At 43.4% G+C, this 20373-nt stretch overlaps 1 protein-coding gene across 1 annotated transcript in view; it reads right to left on the minus strand.

Moving 5' to 3' along the window:
• Positions 1 to 20373, minus strand: part of ADGRL4 (adhesion G protein-coupled receptor L4) — a 308744-nt gene that overhangs the window by 188972 nt on the left and 99399 nt on the right. The window contains exon 3 of the mRNA XM_088450302.1: positions 8382 to 8531. Coding sequence (XP_088306428.1) covers positions 8382 to 8531 — 150 coding nt within the window. The remainder of the gene's footprint in view (positions 1 to 8381; positions 8532 to 20373) is intronic.

The raw sequence follows: 20373 nt of genomic DNA on the forward strand, positions 1-20373 counted from the left end.
AATCAGATCCCTCCCAGCACCCCCCGTGGCGGTTATTTTCTTCTTCGCATGCGCAGGAGGATGCCGGAGAGGCTTCTGGGTCATAGACCAGGAAGTCCCTCATTTGCAAAGGACAGCTCTTACAGAGAGAGCGGTCCTTTGTGAATTTCTTCATGCATACCGGTGTTGCTAACGCCGGCATGCATTCGAAGGGTGGCGGGAAACATCACATACATGCCAGATTGATTGAGTAGCTGTAACTTTTTGTTTGTTGTCATGAGATGCATGAATGAGTCAGCATTAGCAGGGCATGCTGGTTCTAGTAGTGCTAGTTGGAGTTCCCAGGGGTGAATCCCAGGTAAGCTGGCTCTCAATGTGGATACATTTATGTATGTGCCTTTATCATGAGGCCATACATTTGACAAAATTTATATGTGCCTTTATCATGAGGCCTTATAATTGGTATATTTTACATTTGGGGTGAGCGTTTGGGCGTAGGGCCCCCGAGGCTGCTCTGGCTGGGCCTCCTCAGGGCATCACCACTTAATACACATAGTTACTTTTCACATCACCTTTTATGTTTGTTTTTTATTCATGTAATTTTTTCACATATATTTTAACCCCTTCTTCAACACTTATTAACTACTCACACACATCTATACTTTACACTGCACTGTCACTCTTTTTCCATTGTTCTTGTGATGCCCTGGGTCGGGTCCTGGGCTTCACATTTTTTGGGGTGCTCTGTGCCCCAGACGTGAACCCATTAGTGTTAGGGACTGCTAGTGACAGAGAAGCTGTGACGTGGCCTAGCAGCCTCCTATGTATTTGCTAATGCATGTAACTAATATCTCTGAATTTTTATTACCATATAGTCTTCATATATTGTTGCTGGTATAATTCAGTGTGCAGGGGAGCAATAGGGGGTTAACCCCCCCTTTTTCTATGGAATACATCACATCCCATCCACAGTGTCATCACCCTCATCACCACCAGCAAAGACAACAATGCTAGATTCAAGTTTTCCTTTGTCCTCATTAAACTTGTTTATTTTCATATTCAACTTGTATCTCACCAAAGTAGACTATGACCTTCACCTAAGTCAAATCGTGGCCAACGTCCCAAGCTTTGATCCCTGGTGACATCAGCTGAATATTTCCAAACTGAAGAATTGCAGCTAACAATGGCGACTGGCTAGTTACTTAATATATATATATATATATATATATATACTGTATATATAGTATATATTTAACTTTCTGTGTCAGTGATAGATTTCCTCATAGCACTGTCCAGTGTTTGATTTAGCCTATAATAAATTACACTTTCCTTCATGGGCCAGCGTAATGGGAGGAGTTTTGTCTCTCAGACGTGATGGTGGGGCAGGCATAACTCTTATCATGCTTATGATGGCCCTGATGATTAGAAGCTGGATCTTATTGTGTCACTAGTTTCTACTGATAACCTAGGCTTGATGCAACTTGACAAGCATATATAAAATAGGTTATATAATGTAATTTCATCTTGTGAGGCTTCATCACCTATCTCCTAAGCACAGATTGATTTGTAATGCACATAACTCACTGGTTACATTCTCCATCCTTCAGTGACACTGACACTGGCATTGCTTCATTTCTTATACAATGTGTGGTGTTTTCCTCAGTGACACTGACACTGGCATTGCTTCTGTTCTTGTACAATGTGTGGTGTTGTCTTCAGTGACACTGACACTGGCATTGCTTCTTTTCTTGAACAATGTGTGATGCTTTCTTCAGTGACACTGACACTAGCATTGCTTCTGTTCTTGTACAATGTGTGGTGTTGTCCTCAGTGACACTGACACTGGCATTGCTTCTTTTCTTGTACAATGTGAGGTGTTGTCTTCAGTGACACTGACACTGGCATTGCTTCTGTTCTTGTACAATGTGTGGTGTTGTCTTCAGTGACACTGACACTGGCATTGCTTCATTTCTTGTACAATGTGTGGTGTTGTCTTCAGTGACACTGACACTGGCATTGCTTATTTTCTTGTACAATGTGTGGTGTTGTCTTCAGTGACACTGACACTGGCATTGCTTCATTTCTTGTACAATGTGTGATGTTGTCCTCAGTGACACTGACACTGGCATTGTTTCATTTGTTGTACAATGTGAGGTGTTGTCTTCAGTGACACTGACACTGGCATTGCTTCTGTTCTTGTACAATGTGTGGTGTTGTCTTCAGTGACACTGACACTGGCATTGCTTCTTTTCTTGTACAATGTGTGGTGTTGTCTTCAGTGACACTGACACTAGCATTGCTTCTGTTCTTGTACAATGTGTGGTGATGTCTTCAGTGACACTGACACTAGCATTGCTTCTGTTCTTGTACAATGTGTGGTGATGTCTTCAGTGACACTGACACTGACATTGCTTCATTTCTTGTGGAATGTGTGGTGTTGTCTTCAGTGATACCGACACTGGCATTGCTTCTGTTCTTGTACAATGTGTGGTGTTGTCTTCAGTGACACTGGCATTGCTTCATTTCTTTTACAATGTGTGGTGATGTCTTCAGTGACACTGACACTGGCATTGCTTCATTTCTTGTACAATGTGTGGTGTTGTCTTCAGTGACACTGGCATTGCTTATTTTCTTGTACAATGTCTGATGTTGTCTTCAGTGACACTGACGCTGGCATTGCTTCTTTTCTTGTACAATGTGTGGTGTTGTCTTCAGTGACACTGACACTGGCATTGCTTCTTTTCTTGTACAATGTGTGGTGTTGTCTTCAGTGACACTGACACTGACATTGCTTCTTTTCTTGTATAATGTGTGGTGTTGTCTTCAGTGACACAGACACTGGCATTGCTTTTTTTCTTGTATAATGTGTGGTGTTGTCTTCAGTGACACTGACACTGGCATTGCTTCATTTCTTGTACAATGTGTGGTGTTGTCCTCAGTGACACTGACACTGGCATTGCTTCTTTTCTTGTACAATGTGTGGTGTTGTCTTTAGTGACACTGGCACTGGCATTGGTTCTTTTCCTGTACAATGTGTGGTGTTGTCTTCAGTGACACTGACACTGGCATTGCTTCATTTCTTGTACAATGTGTGATGTTGTCTTCAGTGACACTGACACTGGCATTGCTTCATTTCTTGTACAATGTGTGGTGTTGTCTTCAGTGACACTGACACTGGCATTGCTTCATTTCTTGTACAATGTGTGGTGTTGTCTTCAGTGACACTGACACTGGCATTGCTTATTTTCCTGTACAATGTGTGGTGTTGTCTTCAGTGACACTGACACTGGCATTGCTTCTTTTCTTGTACAACGTGTGATGTTGTCTTCAGTGACACTGACCCTAGCATTGCTTCATTTCTTGTACAATGTGTGGTTTTGTCTTCAGTGACACTTACACTGGCATTGCTTCTTTTCTTGTACAATGTGTGGTGTTGTCTTCAGTGGCAGTGACACTGGCATTGCTTCTGTTCTTGTACAATGTGTGGTGTTGTCTTCAGTGGCACTGACTCTGGCATTGCTTCTGTTCTTGTACAATGTGTGATGTTGTCTGAACACATTTTTCCTTTTCTGTTGGAATCATATTTAACATTATGTAATGGTGGTAAGTTTTCATCATTATTGAACCACCTTGGACAATGGGATGGAAATTAATGCTCATCCATATCATCCTTCTGAGCATTTACTTCTTTCTCATCATGCGCATTATCCGACTACTGCGTATAGTCACCACTGCTACAGTCTTATTTCCAATCTACTTTGTTTACATCATAACTAGGAGCTGCTGCAGTATCTATAACGGAGAGTAAATAACAAAAGCTCTTCGATACAATTTGATAAAGGGGATCTGGAAAGTATTGTTATAATCTTAATGAAATACCAACATTTTCTAAGTTGGATAAGTTCATGTGTTTGACTTATATCTGTTTAAGCATTGCTGAGACTTTAGAGAAGTTTGTCACATCTTGATTGGGGTGTGGGGTCCATCTCTTCATTCTCTAATTGACAGTAGAGAGTTCTAACGATAATTTAAAGCTGTAAAAATATCCTGCATATTGCAACACTTTCAGGGGTATTCAATATGTAGTGAAAACGCCGTTTCTGTGAGGTTTTCGCTCGGATAACGTCATTTTCGCCGCTTTTACTTTCACACCGTATTCATTTCGAAAACTTTTCGCCGGTGTGAAAAGTATATTGCATCCGACCCTGCGAAAAAGTATCACCAAGGAATGGGTGACGAAAAAATATGCAGAATTGGGGTTTTGGGGTGCAACATTTTGGAAACCACCCTGCAACCTTCAGACAGTCCCCCAAAGGTAAACTGTGCAAAAAAATTTTTTAAAAATACCTCAGAGGACCCCAAAAAAAGCACTTTCATTTTGGGGGCAAAAAAAAATATTGGGGGGTTGAAAGTTAAAAACTAGCAAACTACAATCTAGGGGGGTCCCCAAGTATGCCCCAGGGGTTTTTTTCATTGCAGGTGTTTGCGGCTGGTGGATTTTTTACGTTTTTTAAAACTTCACTTTAGCAACTTTTAAATATGCTCACCCCCATTTTCAAGTACCCAAACTTTGCTGGGACTACTTATTTTCTGCAAAAAAACCCATCTAAATACTATAATTCACCACCTTCCCAATTCCCCAAAATAGCAGCTATTGAGCCTGTTTAAAGACCCCAGAAACCTTCAGCAGGGCTAATCGGGGGTATCCAGAGTGATCCCCCATGTCAGAGCATCTTTTTGGGGGTGTTAGGGTGACTTCCCCAAAAATCAGCGAAGTTTGCCGGGTGCCATTTTCGCCAATTTCATATTGAATACGGGTATAATCGGGGGCGCGGGCGATACTTTTTCGCCGGCAAAAGCTCCGATGTGCGGCAAAAACTTCGACACGCATAGATGGCGAAGTTTACGTTTCATATTAAATACTCCTGTTTATTGTAGATAGATGTCTGATAAGACACTCTCTTCTGAAAGGTTTTTTTATTTGTGAACCTGTTGACGCTTCAATTAATATTGAATGTCATCAGCTGTCCTATAGGATACTTTTATATCTAGTTTATGTTAAATCTGATAGCGCTGGAAGGGAACGGACTGAGGTATATTTTTTTCATCAGATTGTATTTTCTTTTAACATGTGAAGTTTTCAAACTCTACAATTTATCAAAATAAAAAACACAAGTCAAGTGGCTTTTTCTTGAAAACCGGCAGATCGCAAGCCGCAATGAGAGGGTTTTTTTTTTCAACCTGGGATCCATATATAAATGGTGCAATGTATCAAGCAGTGATGTGCTAAACTGTACAGAAAGAAAGTCATATAGAAAGGCACCTTCTTTGTAGATGATGCTCTCGCTGGCGATTATATCTCATGCGCTCTCAATGTGACAATTATATAAAGGTACTTATCCTCATACACCGAGCCTTAATACGCCATTCGGCGTGAGTGAGCAGCACTGAGCTGTGTAACGGTTTTTGCATGTGCATATTAGTCGCAGTATATCTGGGTGCAACTGAGTCTGAATCTGTACAACAGAACTTGGCATCTTGGCGTTGAAAAAAGTTGCGGCATTGTAGCGCTTCGTATACAGATTCAGACTCAGTCGCACACAGATATACAAGTTTTGCATATCAATTTAATCAGTGCAGTCTCGTGAAACAGTTTTGTTGCATTGCATTGCAACTAAGATGCACATTCGGGCAATAAATACGTGAATAAGATCCTTGACGCAAGCCAAGTCACACGGGACCTTGTTCTCCAAAAAGGGCTGTGGCAATAGGGTATGAGGACACATCTGTAATTTACAATTTATCGCTTAAATTATCCATACAATGCATATTTTACAGATACATTTCAATTAAAGGTTTACAGCAGAGTAACATTTATTTTCTCCATAATGTTCTAAACCACGTGCTGTTTACATATTTAAAGAAACCGCCGCATACAAAATGAGATTTTACGCAAACCACAGATTAATAAATGATACATTTGGTTTTTGCAAACCGCTTCCAATTGCACATGGTAAACAGCACTTTCATACATCCTGGTCCTTGTATATTCTCTGCTGGTTAAAAAATAATAATACAGACATTTAAAAGGGATTACAAAATGTAAAACTCAAATTTGTACCCTTCTCTCGAGCGCTTCAACAATATTTCAGTACGACACACAAATTAACAAGTATAATAAAAATATTTTTAAAAAATCGGATATTCTAATAAAAAATAGATGCATCTGTCCCAAACTCTGTCCAATGTGACTGATTTTTACAAACACCTTGACTTTAGTGATTTTACAAAAAATCTTTCACAAATTGGTCTAGAATAGAGATGTGCACTTTTGGTTTTGGATCTAGATTCATCTTCGTGTTTTGGTTTTGCAAAACCACCCTCAAGTGTTTTGGTTTTGGATCTGGATTTTGTAAAAAAATAAAGATATAAAGATTTTAAAAACAGCTAAAATCATGTAATTTATGCAAACCAAAACTCTAAATTCGGATTAAAATCCGAATTCCGAACTGCAAAAAGATCAGAACCGCGACTTGGATTTACCTGGATTCACGAAATTCTAGTGGATTTGGATTTCTGGAAAACCGAACCACACACTAGTCTAGATCTGTACAATTAGTCAACAAATAGTTTACGCCCACTGGTGGATGATCCAATCAGACTGCTTGGAATGTTAAAAAGTCAATAAAAAATTGTCACATGGAATGCTGTCTGTGACTTGTAATGAGAGCTGTGGTTACCATTAGCCCGCTCCGTGAGTATTCGTCACTTCTGCGCAGACTGCGGATATTGTCAACAAAATCTAAAAATAATAGACCAATCCTGTGCCTTGGTTTCTTCAAGTGCATCTAGATTCCTGCGCATTGGTTTGCGGAGCGGGATGTGGGTTGCAAAGGAGACAATGTTTGCACAGATTGAGGGAAGGAGTTGGTGCATTCACTGATAAGCTGGTAAGGGGCAATTTTACATTATTATTGTGCACGGAATGGCGCCTGGAAGTGGGCGAGGGCCTTCAATGAGTTTTCCTTGCACGCCAGACATGTGTGCAGGAAAATGAGCTAAGATTTCCTAGAGCATTATACGGTAATGTGAACATGATTTTAAAAACATGAATTTTGTTGCTTTACGGACGCAGAGAATTGTGGCATTTATTCCGATCACGGAGTTATTAATCAAATGCAGGAGAGCAGCCAACAATACCCTGTATTTACAGTGCAGGAATGGGTCCTTTCTACTGGGATATTGTTGGTTATAGGCCGCTCTTGGCCACACAAGATTAGACCTGAAGCCAGATGCTGATGTACTTAGACACAGCACAAATCCTCGCTCAGCACAAAACATAATATGCAGCTTTATATATAAATATATGAGGATGCTAGGGATAATTTTAGTCACACAAATATTAGCTGCCGCAATATCCGACAATTACCATATATTGCAAAATCGAATCGTAGGCCTGTATGTTAGGAATTCCTTTCTATAAGTAGCCCCAGAACATAAGGCAAGTTTCCCAGGAACATATTGCATTTTGATTAAACCTGGACACAGATTCGTGTAATGTGAAATCAGATCTAACGGTATCTCTGACGGCATCCTGCACAAGTGCAAATGATAATTCTCTCGGTGAATACATTCATTTACCAAGTGGCTGTTGGTATTTTACCGTGTTCACCCATCTAATTGGGGAGGAAAAAACATTATACTGCTGGGACCTATCCAAACAAATTTCCATACAAAGGGTTTTTATTTTTTCATATTGTGAAAAAAAAATAATTAAATGACCAGATAATAATAATCTAATGTCTGCGGCATCTGGTGGGCACATAGATTCCAGAGTTATTACATTGTATATAAATGTCTCTGTTTCATAAAAAAAATATGTAAGTTGGCCTTTTTGAGTTTTTTTATGTGAAAACTGTTAATATGAAATTGACGAGCCCAGACTCAGAGAGACAGATCTTAGCGCATTAGCAAAATATAACATATCATGTAATAAGACGACCATCTGTCCGCCAGATGCGCTGCAAATTCTCGCTTCAAAGGCATCAATTGTAAAATATTAAAATCCCCGGCAATATGCAGGGGTGTCACTTGCTAAATCGTTTCATGTGTAAACCTATTTTAACATTGATGTAAAAAACAATGGATGTTTAAAAGAAACACGAGTGCTGGGCCGAGGATCAATTTAACGGCGCAATACAGTAACTCGCATGTCCTGAGTGTTGCGGATTTTGATAAATAGCCCCCACTGTGCTCATTCCTTCCCAGTTCAAACATAAAATTGGATTGGATCATATTAATAATAGCATTAATTAGGATTAATAATTGATCATCTGGAATATAGATTAGGGAGAACAAATGTGTAGGAGAACTTTCAGCCAGAACAATAGAGAGCGGCTTACCTTTGCAGTAAGTTCCGTCATTGGTCCTAAATCTCTCCAGGCCGCTGGAAACGAAGCCGGGTAAACACATACAGTAGTAGCTGCCCCTTGTGTTGGTGCAGTTGGCGTGGTCTCCGCAGATGTAGGTGGCATTTTGGCATTCGTTGTCATCTGCAAAATAGTAGATTTTTAAATTTTTTTTGTAAATAAAAATAAAGGAGATAGATGGGTGCTCGCTACAGATCAGTCACCTAAAACTCCAGATTAATTCCGGGACACTATGGCAAATTTTTAATTAAGAATGTTTATTTTCCTAGGAATCGGGCCGTTGATGCATGTACATTAATGCAATTAGTGGGAATGGGTTTATTATACGAATGTGTTTCTGCATTCAGAATGCAAATTAAGTGCTGTGCGTTTATGGGACTAAGAGGTCTATGTACTACGCCATAAAGAGAGATAAAATGGATGAGGATAAAGTACCAACCAATCAGCTCCTAACTGTCATGTTCCAGGCTGTTTGAAAACTGGCAGTTAGGAACTGATTGGTTGGTAATTTATCTCCATGTACTTTTTTTTCTCTTAGTACATAGACCCCTTAAAGAGGTCATAGGGGTGTCCTGGTTTGTTTAAAGATACTTATAGAACCACAGGTACTGAAAGGGGTTATCATCAGCACTGCTTAAAGACATAGGGGCACCAGGGGCAAAAATCACTCTTTGTAATACACCTGGGGTACCTTGAGATTGTTTAAGACAGTAGGGTAAGTAGAATTGCGACTCTGTGCAGACAAATTCATACAGTAACTGTTTCTCTAGCAGGTATTTGGGAGCTTCAAAACCATATGGGGCCATATGTAATAGCGTCCGAGGTGCGATTCCGGCAAGTCTGTCTGTCAATGCAAACGATGTTGTACATCAAGGACTTAGGGCCTGATTCAGAAAGGATCGCAGTTGCTTATACGCATGCAATCGGACGATTATTTTGCACTGCACATGCATACGCATTGCAGTGCGTGAACCAGATACTGCGATCAGCCATTGACCACGCAGACCAATCGCAAGTGATGGACAGGTAGTGCTGTTTGTGGGTGGTGACGGAGGGTGGTCGGGCAAATGCAGGCGTGCCATTGCGATTCAACGGCGTTGCATGGGCGTGCATAAATTAGCCACTGCGATACCAGACGCAGCCTGAGGTCTCATAGCATGCGCTGAAGTTAGCAGTTCCTGAGTGAGGTCTGACCTACCTTATCTGTGCGTATGGGTCCGGTGTTACCGATTATTTTGCTATAATGCCATTATATACGGATGTGAGTAAGGGGAAGTGGGAGTCCTTATGTCAGGCTGCATTTATTTGCATATCACCGCTGATATTAGCAACTGCGTTACGTGCGTATAAGTAGAATAGCGCTCCTTGCTGAATCAGGCCCACAGTTTGGAATGTGTGACTGTCTTGTCCTATGTTGTCCGCCACCAGACTAACTTTGATCAATTGAAAGAAAGTTAATTAAATGTCAAGTACAATTTTTCCAACTTTTTTTTTTTTTTTAGCAAACTCCTGTTGCCACGTGTTTTATTTTAGTAGGTACAGTAAGTACAACATGCTGTAACCTCTAAGGGGTATAACTGCAATGTCATATGTTATTGTGTTTATGTCAGGCATCTGGGGCTCCAAGGTAAAGATCTGCTGAGATGGGAACTGTGGTTACTTCCTCGCTGAGCAGGGAGCAGGGTGTACAAGTATTTCTAATCAATTAAAGATTAGAAGTTAGGAGAATTTGGAAAATGCCATTTATATTGATAAAATATGTCAGTAAGCTTGTAATGTCGACGTTAAACCCTGTCTACATCAGGGACATGCAGTAAGGGGTTGCAGAGCCTCCCCAGTCATACTCCTTGCAGAGCTAGGGATGCCACAACAGGGGTAGTAAGCTGCACAGAAAGATAGCTAATAGAGGCATGCCTCTGAGTATGTGGGCGTGCCTTGAGCACTGACGGACACCTTGGATGTGTCATGTGACCAGGCAGTGCACTGCAGTGTTTACAGCTCAGAGTTCAGTCAGAATCTTAGTGTAGTGTGGGGAGAGTTACAGTGAGTAGGGGGTGACACAGGCTCCCAGCACTCAGACCCATATCCATGTGTGCCTCCCCAGCCATTCACCTCACCGCATGTTACTGGTGTACATTCATCATGTCGACACTGATGTAACATTGACATTGTGCTTTTACCATAATGCTAACTATAACTTTAATTCTAACCCTAGCGCTAACCCTAATGCTAATTATAACACCATCACTAACTGTAACCCTAACGCTAACCCTTACACTAACCTTAACGCTAACTCTGACTCTACCCCTAATTCTATCGCTATCCGGAATGCTAATGGAGATGTTGAAATTATGACAGTCAAATTTTCCAATGTCAATATTATGTCAATGTCGATATTTTGCAGGAGCAGACATTAATGATGCCGACATTTTAACCATGTTGACATCATCAATGTTCAACTTCTGCTGCCGACATTGGTGAATGTTGACATTTCAAATGGTGACTTCCAAACTGCATACACTTTTATATGAATGATAGAGCCAAAGGGATTTTTAGAGCATTACTCAAAGGGACTGATTCAGAAGTGGATACATTGGCACATCTATAATGGGGGCATCTATAATGGGGGCATCTATAATGGGAGCATCTATAATGGGAGCATCTATAATGGGGCATCTATAATGGGGCATCTATAATGGGGCATCTATAATTGGGGCATCTATAATGGGGCATCTATAATGGGGGCATCTATAATGGGGCATCTATAATGGGGGCATCTATAATGGGGCATCTATAATGGGGCATCTATAATGGGCCATCTATAATGGGAGCATCTATAATGGGGCATCTATAATGGGGCATCTATAATTGGGGCATCTATAATGGGGCATCTATAATGGGGGCATCTATAATGGGGCATCTATAAAGGGGGCATCTATAATGGGGCATCTATAATGGGGCATCTATAATTGGGGCATCTATAATGGGGCATCTATAATGGGGGCATCTATAATGGGAGCATCTATAATGGGGGCATCTATAATGGGGCATCTATAATGGGGCATCTATAATGGGAGCATCTATAATGGGGCATCTATAATGGGGCATCTATAATTGGGGCATCTATAATGGGGCATCTATAATGGGGGCATCTATAATGGGGCATCTATAAAGGGGGTATCTATAATGGGGGCATCTATAATGGGGGCATCTATAATGGGGCATCTATAATGGGGGCATCTATAATGGGGCATCTATAATGGGAGCATCTATAATGGGGGCATCTATAATGGGAGCATCTATAATGGGGGCATCTATAATGGGGGCATCTATAATGGGGCATCTATAATGGGAGCATCTATAATGGGGCATCTATAATGGGGCATCTATAATTGGGGCATCTATAATGGGGCATCTATAATGGGGGCATCTATAATGGGGCATCTATAATTGGGGCATCTATAATGGGGCATCTATAATGGGCGCATCTATAATGGGGGCATCTATAATGGGCACATCTGTAATGGGGGCATCTATAATGGGCACATCTATAATGATGCATATATAATGGGGGCATCTATAATGGGGCATCTATAATGATGCATATATAATGGGCGCATCTGTAATGGGGGTATCTATAATGGTGCTTTTATAATGGGCACATCTGTAATGGGGGTATCTATAATGGTGCATTTATAATGGGCACATATATAATGGGGGCATCTATAATGGTGCATTTATAATGGCACATCTGTAATGGTTGTATCTATAATGGTGCATTTATAATGGGCACATCTGTAATGGGGGTATCTATAATGGTGCATTTATAATGGGCACATATATAATGGGGGCATCTATAATGGTGCATTTATAATGGCACATCTGTAATGGGGGTATCTATAATGGTGCATTTATAATGGGCACATATATAATGGGGGCATCTATAATGGTGCATTTATAATGGCACATCTGTAATGGGGGTATCTATAATGGTGCATTTATAATGGATGCATCTGTAATGGGGCATCTATAATGGTGCATTTATAATGGGCACATCTATAATGAGGGTATCTATAAAGGTGCATTAATAATGGGTGCATCTGTAATGGGGGCATCTATAATGGGTGCCAACACTGCACACTATGGGTCTCATTCAGACCCGCTCGCGAGTGCAGGACGCTCGCAAGTGGGTCGATGGTACCCAAATGCGCATGCGCACGACGGAGGCTGCTCCGTCATACGGATGCGCGAGACCCGGCGAGCGACGGGGAAGCCGTTGCTCGGGGTCTCGCACCAAAGGGGGCGTGCTGTCGATGGTGAGTGACAGCACGCCCCATTTGCTGGGCATGCCGGGGCGTGGCTGCCAAGACAGAGGCGTTCCCATGGGAACGCCTACCGTCTGGGGCCGGCCCCACTGACATCACAAGTGATGTCAGTGGGAGTGCTTTTAGCTCTGATAGAGCCAAAAGCACTCCTGGGCTTGCGGCAGCGAGACCCTACCGCAGGGTCTTGTCGCAAGCCCGATGGTCACGATGGTTAAGACCATCGCGACCATCATCATGGATGCTCACATAAGCTGTTGGTGGTCACCCACAGCTATGCGAGCATCCAGGAGGACGCACCAAAAAAAAACAAAAAACGATCTGATTCAGAGCGTCCGGCTCTGAATCAGGCCCTATGTACTCACATAATTATACTCACCTCTCCGGAGTCCCGCCACGTCTGCCTGCGCTGCCATGTTATTTTCCTGGTGATTTGCGCATGTTCAATAGAGAAGTCTCCGGGAATAAAGCGCGGGCGCAGAGATCGGCGCACGCACAGTACCCCATGGCACAATGCAGGAGAGGAGGGGACCTGCACACATGGGCCCCCTCCTCTCTGAAACCACCCCTGGGTGAATGCAAACTGAACGCAATGCCCACGTTGATGGAGTATAGACTGATGCATATGGGACCACTGGCATTAGGAGTGGTAAGGCTAAGGAGTTCATGGGTGGTGGCTTTTAACACTCTTGCAACGGTCGGGATCGGGAGGTCGCATCTTATGTACCGTTTCATATTTATTGGGTCGACCTCCCAATCCCATAAAAGCCCGTACACACTGTGCTCCTGTATGTCTGCTATGTCTGCACAGTGTGTATGTGGCTGACAGGGGGTCACACCGGGGACAGACTGCATGGCTGATAGGGACAGTTTTACCTGATCAGCCTGCAATCATAAAAGTGTGTACACGGCTTTAGGATACCGACACCTGCAGGTAAGTATAGTAACCCTACCCCTAACCCTCCCCCCACAACCTAAACCCTCCCCCTAACAATAACACTCCCCCTAGTGCCTACCTGTAGGTATTACTCATTTGGGTGATATGTACAGTATCAGAGCCATACTGTACCTAGACTCTTTGGTGTCCTGTGCCAGAGAGAACACTGGCGCCCCCCCCCCCCATTTTTTAAATAGGGACATAAAATAGTGCACCTGAAAAAGGGCCATGGACTCATGGGGAAGTGCCAGGGAAGAGATAGGGGAGGCCAGGAGATGCTGGGGATAAATAGGGACATAGTATAGTGCACCTGAGAGAGGGCCATGGCCTCATGGGGAAGGGGCAGGGAAGAGATAGGAGAGGCCAGGAGATGCTGGGGATAATTAGGGACATAATATAGTGCACCTGAGAGAGGGCTATGGCCTCATGGGGAAGGGCCAGGGAAGAGATAGAAGTGGCCAGGAGATGCTGGGGATAAATAGGGACATAATATAGTGCACCTGAGAGAGGGCCATGGCCTCATGGGGAAGGGCCAAGGAAGAGATAGGGGAGGCCAGGAGATGCTGGGGAATAAAGAAGATGAAGCTACAAGAGAGAATGATAATAAACAGAAAAATCGACAGGTCCAAACAGTGCCCCCTGCCCTGTGGTGCCCTGTGCCATGGCACAGGCTGCACTACCCTAGTTACAGCCCTGTACAGTATATATAGCATATACTGTGTCTATAAATAATTGTGGGACCAGGTTACCACTAGATACTGCCAGAAACTGCCAATGCAGGGACATAATATTAGTATGCAATAGCATAGTACAATCCTGTTTCCTGGGGGTGGGGGCCCCAAGGCTGCAACCTACCCCACCTAAATCCAGCCCTGGTTTCTTGCTTAACTCTGCAGCTTCCAAGGTGAGCAACAAGCACCCCTCCCCCAACTGTGGTAGAACTACACATTCCAGCATGCCCTGCCACAGTTTTGCTATTTGGCCATGCTAAAACTGTTGCAAGGTATGCTGGGATTTGTAGTTCAGCAATAGCTGGAGAACGGCTTATTGCCCACCACTGAAACCCTTGGATGAGCAAAATTGTAAAAACTCTTCTTATAATTATTCCCTAATTCTGCATTTGACTACAAATTGAAAAAGCAAAAAGCAATCTCACTTATCTATATCTTAGGGGAAACGTAAGAAGCAAGATGGGCGCCTCAGCGGACGGCTTAGTGCATACCAGCATAATACAGGCACCATGTTTTTATCCTCATCTCCCCGTAAATATGACAATCAAATTCTCCTAAGGCAAAGCAGGGATTGCGGGGAGTAAAGATTCCTGCAGACACAAAGAAGTCACAACAAGCACATAAAAAGTCCTCTAACGAGCGCTGCCGCTAATTGCGGCACATATGTTTTACTCGCATGCACCAATAACTTTTAAATCATATTATTTTATTGTAATAAAACTAAATTACATTAACCATATGTCACTTTTGTTGTCACCAGATGCCCACACATATTTCTTAGGAACTTCTGTAGATAGGGAATATCTGTAAATTCATTCTTGACATAAAACAGAATTGTATTGCTTCTGCGACCGTACTGCGCCTCTCTCTACGGTCGTAGCGGGATTATAATATTCATATGATATGGTGAATTCTAACAGAACAATAATTAAAACAACGGAACGATATATTGAAATCCAGGGCGCTGTGTTTTATAAAAAGCAATGAAACAAATGCTAAACAATGTCTGCGTTCCTTATAATAAAACAAAAAAGGCTGATACAGCTGTAATGATAGATTTTTACTGCAGACATTAGTTCTGGCTGGTACCAGTCACCTTTCCTAGGCTGGGTTCAGTCACTGAAACATTTGCACACTGATGTAGTTTTGTTCTTTATTACTTTGGCCGAGCAAAGTATTTTCTCCAGTGAACCGGACAAGACTGAGCTTATCAATTATCCCACAAAGCGTGGAAAGAAATTGCAATAATGATATATATATACTTCTGTCCACCATCCGTTTTAATCCACACACATTGCCAAGGATTCCCTAATTAACCTTGTTGATTTGTTATTTTAATGGCGACTTTTTACGAGATGCAATCTCTGCTTTAATTAAGTATAATTGGAAGACAAACAAACAGTGTATAATAGGACAGAATATCACACTAATAGGAATATGCTAAGAAATGTCACACTAATGTGCATCATATGGGGTTATGAGGTGCAATTGTACCAAATAAGGATATTATAGAAGTCAAAAAATTGTTCTGTGACCGTATAAAGAAATATACAGGTAGGAGGGCTATACATGAAAGAGCCATGTGTGTAATCTCGCAGTGTGAACAAATATTTCAGATTTATTACTTGTAATATGCCTCTCCCATTGAAGAGAATAGATTTCTGGAAGATGCCATTTACATGGCTGCGCTTTAAGGTAATGATTTACCCTCAGCGATTGTAAAGCACAAAAGGAACTGTGGGCCTGATTCAGACCCGGTCGCAAGCGCTGAGCGCTCGGAACAGGGTCGATGGTGGCCCACAGCGCATGCGCACGACGGAGCCGGCTCCGTCGTGCGCATGCGCGAGACCCAGCTAGCGACGGGCACTCCGTCGCTCCGGGTCTCGCATCAAAGGGGGCGTGCTGTCGATGTTGAGTGACAGCTCGCCCCTTTTGGTAGGCGGGCCGGGGGGGTGGCTGCCCAAACGGAAGCGTTCCCATGAGAACGCCTACCGTTTGTGGGGCGGCCCCACTGACATCACAAGTGATATCAGTGGAGAGCTTCCGGCTCTGTTACCACAAGGGCCTCGTCGCAAGCCCGATGGTCGCGATGGTCTTGACCATCGCGACCATCATCAGGAGGCCGCTCCAAAAATTTAAAAAAAACGCCCTTTTTCAGAGCGAGCGCTCTTTCAGAGCGTCCGGCTCTGCATCAGGGCCTTTTTTCACTCTTGTTGAGGCTCATTAGTGTGTGTGTTTTTTTTTTTTTACTTTGTTGAAACAATGTTGCAGCACTTTGTAAAACATCTGAAGAATGGCCATCTAATACTTACAGGCAATTTCTGATATCCTTTATGCTTCCCCGATTATTCAACAACTTTCCCTTTACCCTTTATTACAATGTCACTTCCAATAGAATACGACCCACTGACATGTTCGGCAGATGTTGTTGGTAGTAAGTACTTGATCCACCTGGACACGACTGATATAAAATGAGTTGGATGTATGCCCTTTGGGCCTTATCCAGCAAGGAACGCAGTTGCTAATACGCACGTAATCAGCCGATTGTTGCGCAGTACGTGAACCGGCCACTGCAATCGTGACTACGCAGACCCATTGCAGAGTGATTGACAGGAAATGCTGTTTGTAGGTGGTAATGGGGGGGTGGTCGGGGAAACGCAGGCGCACCAGTGCATTTGAATGCCGTTGCAGGGGCGTGCATAAATGATCCACTGCGATGCCCTACACAGCCTGAGGACACATAGCGTGCGCTGAAGTTAGCAATTTCTTTGTAAGGTCAGAGCTTGTGCCAGTGTGTGTGAGGCTGCGATAGTACTCGATTGTACCGATGGTTTTGCAGTCTTGCTAAACATTACGGATGTGTGTAAGGTAAGGTGGGCGTCCCTGTGTAGTGCTGCGACGGCATAGCGATCGCAATGGATTAGCATACTATCGCAGTGGAACTGCGTGCGTAATCGCTATTGCATTCGCAGTTGTGATCCGTAATGAATCAGGCCCTTTGTGTGACAGGAGCCTCACATTGCTACTCTGTGCGGCTAACATTGCAGTGTTATTTACTGACCTATGTGTGGGCAAGCATGATCTGAAATACTCTGCACTGTTGTTCATAGTTTTATTATGAGATCGGCTACAGGATGGTCAGTTCTATCACTTAATGTTTTGCACAACTGAATATAATTGGCTATGGAAAAATACATATGTAAAAATGTGTCTTCTTAATATAATGTAGCCATAAACCAGGGAATACATTTTCATACAGTAACTCTCAACATCGATACAAACTCCTGATAAGCCACGCCTCCGATCCACGGCAACCACATCCACGCTTCAAACAAATCCCCCTTATCTGCCAAATCATGCCGGCTTTCTAATCAGGCCTGTCTACTTTCTGCCATAGGGCCTTATTCTGAGATGTACAGTACGCTGACCTGATGGTGAGCGCACATCTCCGATGGTGAGAGGCCTGCGCATGTACGGGGATGTGTACTGCGCATTTGCAGCCCTCCATCTGTGAGTCCGCCCGCAGTGTCTCCCAGCCTCAGCCTGATTGCAGGAGCGAGGCATTCCTGGCCACTGTTCCCAGAAACAGGGGTGTGTTGCCCCCCTTTTATGGGAGGGACGAGGCCAGGGTCTGCGTCGGTGGATGCAGATTTCCTGGCCTCATAAGTGACCAGGTACCGGCCCGACTGAGGAAAGCAGCCCGGCCAAAGGGAAAAGCATCGCAACCGATCCTGGGCACCGCTTACGGATGCTGCACTCGAATCTCTCACATGCAGCAAGAAGGTCTGTTTCCTCCAGACACCTCCTGCTGCATTAACATTCCTTCAGACGGTATTACACAACCGATTCTGTGTGGTTCTGCAATACTGTCCATCTCTGAATCGAGCCCATAGTCTCCACCCTCTTACACATAGACCCCTCCCCTGTCAGCGAATCAGGACTGTCCTTCTGAAATGGTGACAGTTGGGACGTTTGCTCTCACTTTGCAGAGTTTGTGTGAGTTTGCTTTTCTGATGCTCTCTCAGAGTACGCAGGGAGCCCGCAGAGACCTTTGACGTTGATCGACATGAAGTGCCATGTGCAATTTGCGGGTGATGACAGGGTGGTGGTCGGCTGAGCGCAGGCGTGCCTATGCGTTCACACGCAGTTACATGGGCGTGCATAAATTCATCTCAGCGGCGCCTCTCTGCGTGCAGGAATCTCTCAAGCCCTGCGGCAGGGTCAGGTCTACCCTTAGCTTACACGCAGCTTCGATGGCACGTAATGTTCCTGATGTTTACACTGTCAATCACGGCATAGGTGGGCGGCTTTAGGTTTTGCTGGGTGTCTGCTTCTTGAGCTGCGGTCTCCGTGCGTTGGCATTGATTAGCATATTCTCGCAGCGGCTGGGTGCGTGCGTCTGCTAGCGTGCGTGAATCAGGCCCTAAGTGGAGGCAGATGGAGACACGGCTTCGTCTTTTGGCAGCTACCTGTCTACAACTTTGTCTTCCCTTGTGTACATCCATGCGTCCAAATGTGCAAGAACTGATACGCCCCCTGCCAGCGTCCATAGAACTGTAATACTGCCTGGTATATATTGAGAGGCCATCATCAAAACTAGCACCAGCTCTTTGGCTGGTACAGATTGTTCATCTGAGTATGGCCTCCTGTATGGCAACCTGCGTCAGTGGTTGAATGTCTGTGTACGTAAACACTCCAGTCGTACACCCGCGACATTCCCATAACACGCCCATAAGACAGACAATCACTGTGCGTGCGCTAAGCTTTTCTGGGAGGAGGAAGAGTTCTCTATCTACTGGTTCAGATAAACTGATATTTCATGTTTTGGTACCGGTCAGATCCCACACACCTAAGCTTATTAGAGGGAAACATTAATTCACTGCCTGTAACCAGTGGGTTAAATAATGAATTTCTACATATGTATCACATATAACTTTGCTGGACCCCATTGAGATTTGAAAAGGCTATTGTATTCATATAGTTGTGGGATGAAAATGTCTGATGATTTGACAAAATGTGAACAAAATGTTGAAACCTATGAATTCAGGGAATATGTCCAGAAATTAGAGTCAAAATGTAATTCAAATGAGGTTTCTGACAAAATGCCACTGGTTTGTGGTACACCTAAGGGGAATGATGGTATGTTTGAATTGCCCAGTACTGTCCCATTTGCAATTCACTGTGAAATGAATGAAAACCAGGAAATGTGTGTGCCCATTAAAAGGGGTGTCGCTAAGTGAAGAGGTGGTGATGATGCATTTTGCCTTGCCCAATGAGAAAAAAGCCAAAGGGTGGAATATAGGGAGGATTTCAGTAAAAGACCATTCTCTGAGACTGAAGACTACCTCCATGAGCATATGACTTTACATGGCATGATCAACGTGTCATTGTTCCGTTTAAAAATGCCAAAAGTGTACAAGATGTGTTTTCTGATGAAACATCCATTGCAAATTATGTTCATGGTTTACTTGCTAATTGTGAAGGAGGGGTTGGTGGGTACACACTGACTAACCACAAGGGGCATACATGCATTACAGACACACTGACTAACCACAAGGGGCATACATGTATTACAGACACACTGACTAACCACAAGGGGCATACATGCATTACAGACACACTGACTAACCACAAGGGGCATACATGCATTACAGACACACTGACTAACCACAAGGGGCATACATGCATTACAGACACACTGACTAACCACAAGGGGCATACATGCAGTACAGACACACTGACTAACCACAAGGGGCTTACATGCATTACAGACACACTGACTAACCACAAGGGGCATACATGCAGTACAGACACACTGACTAACCACAAGGTGCATACATGCAGTACAGACACACTGACTAACCACAAGGGGCTTACATGCATTACAGACACACTGACTAACCACAAGGGGCATACATGCAGTACAGACACACTGACAAACCACAAGGGGCTTACATGCATTACAGACACACTGA

This window comes from Taudactylus pleione, unplaced genomic scaffold (genome assembly GCF_031769625.1).
Source record: "Taudactylus pleione unplaced genomic scaffold, aTauple2 ptg000514l, whole genome shotgun sequence".
NCBI lineage: Eukaryota > Metazoa > Chordata > Amphibia > Anura > Myobatrachidae > Taudactylus > Taudactylus pleione.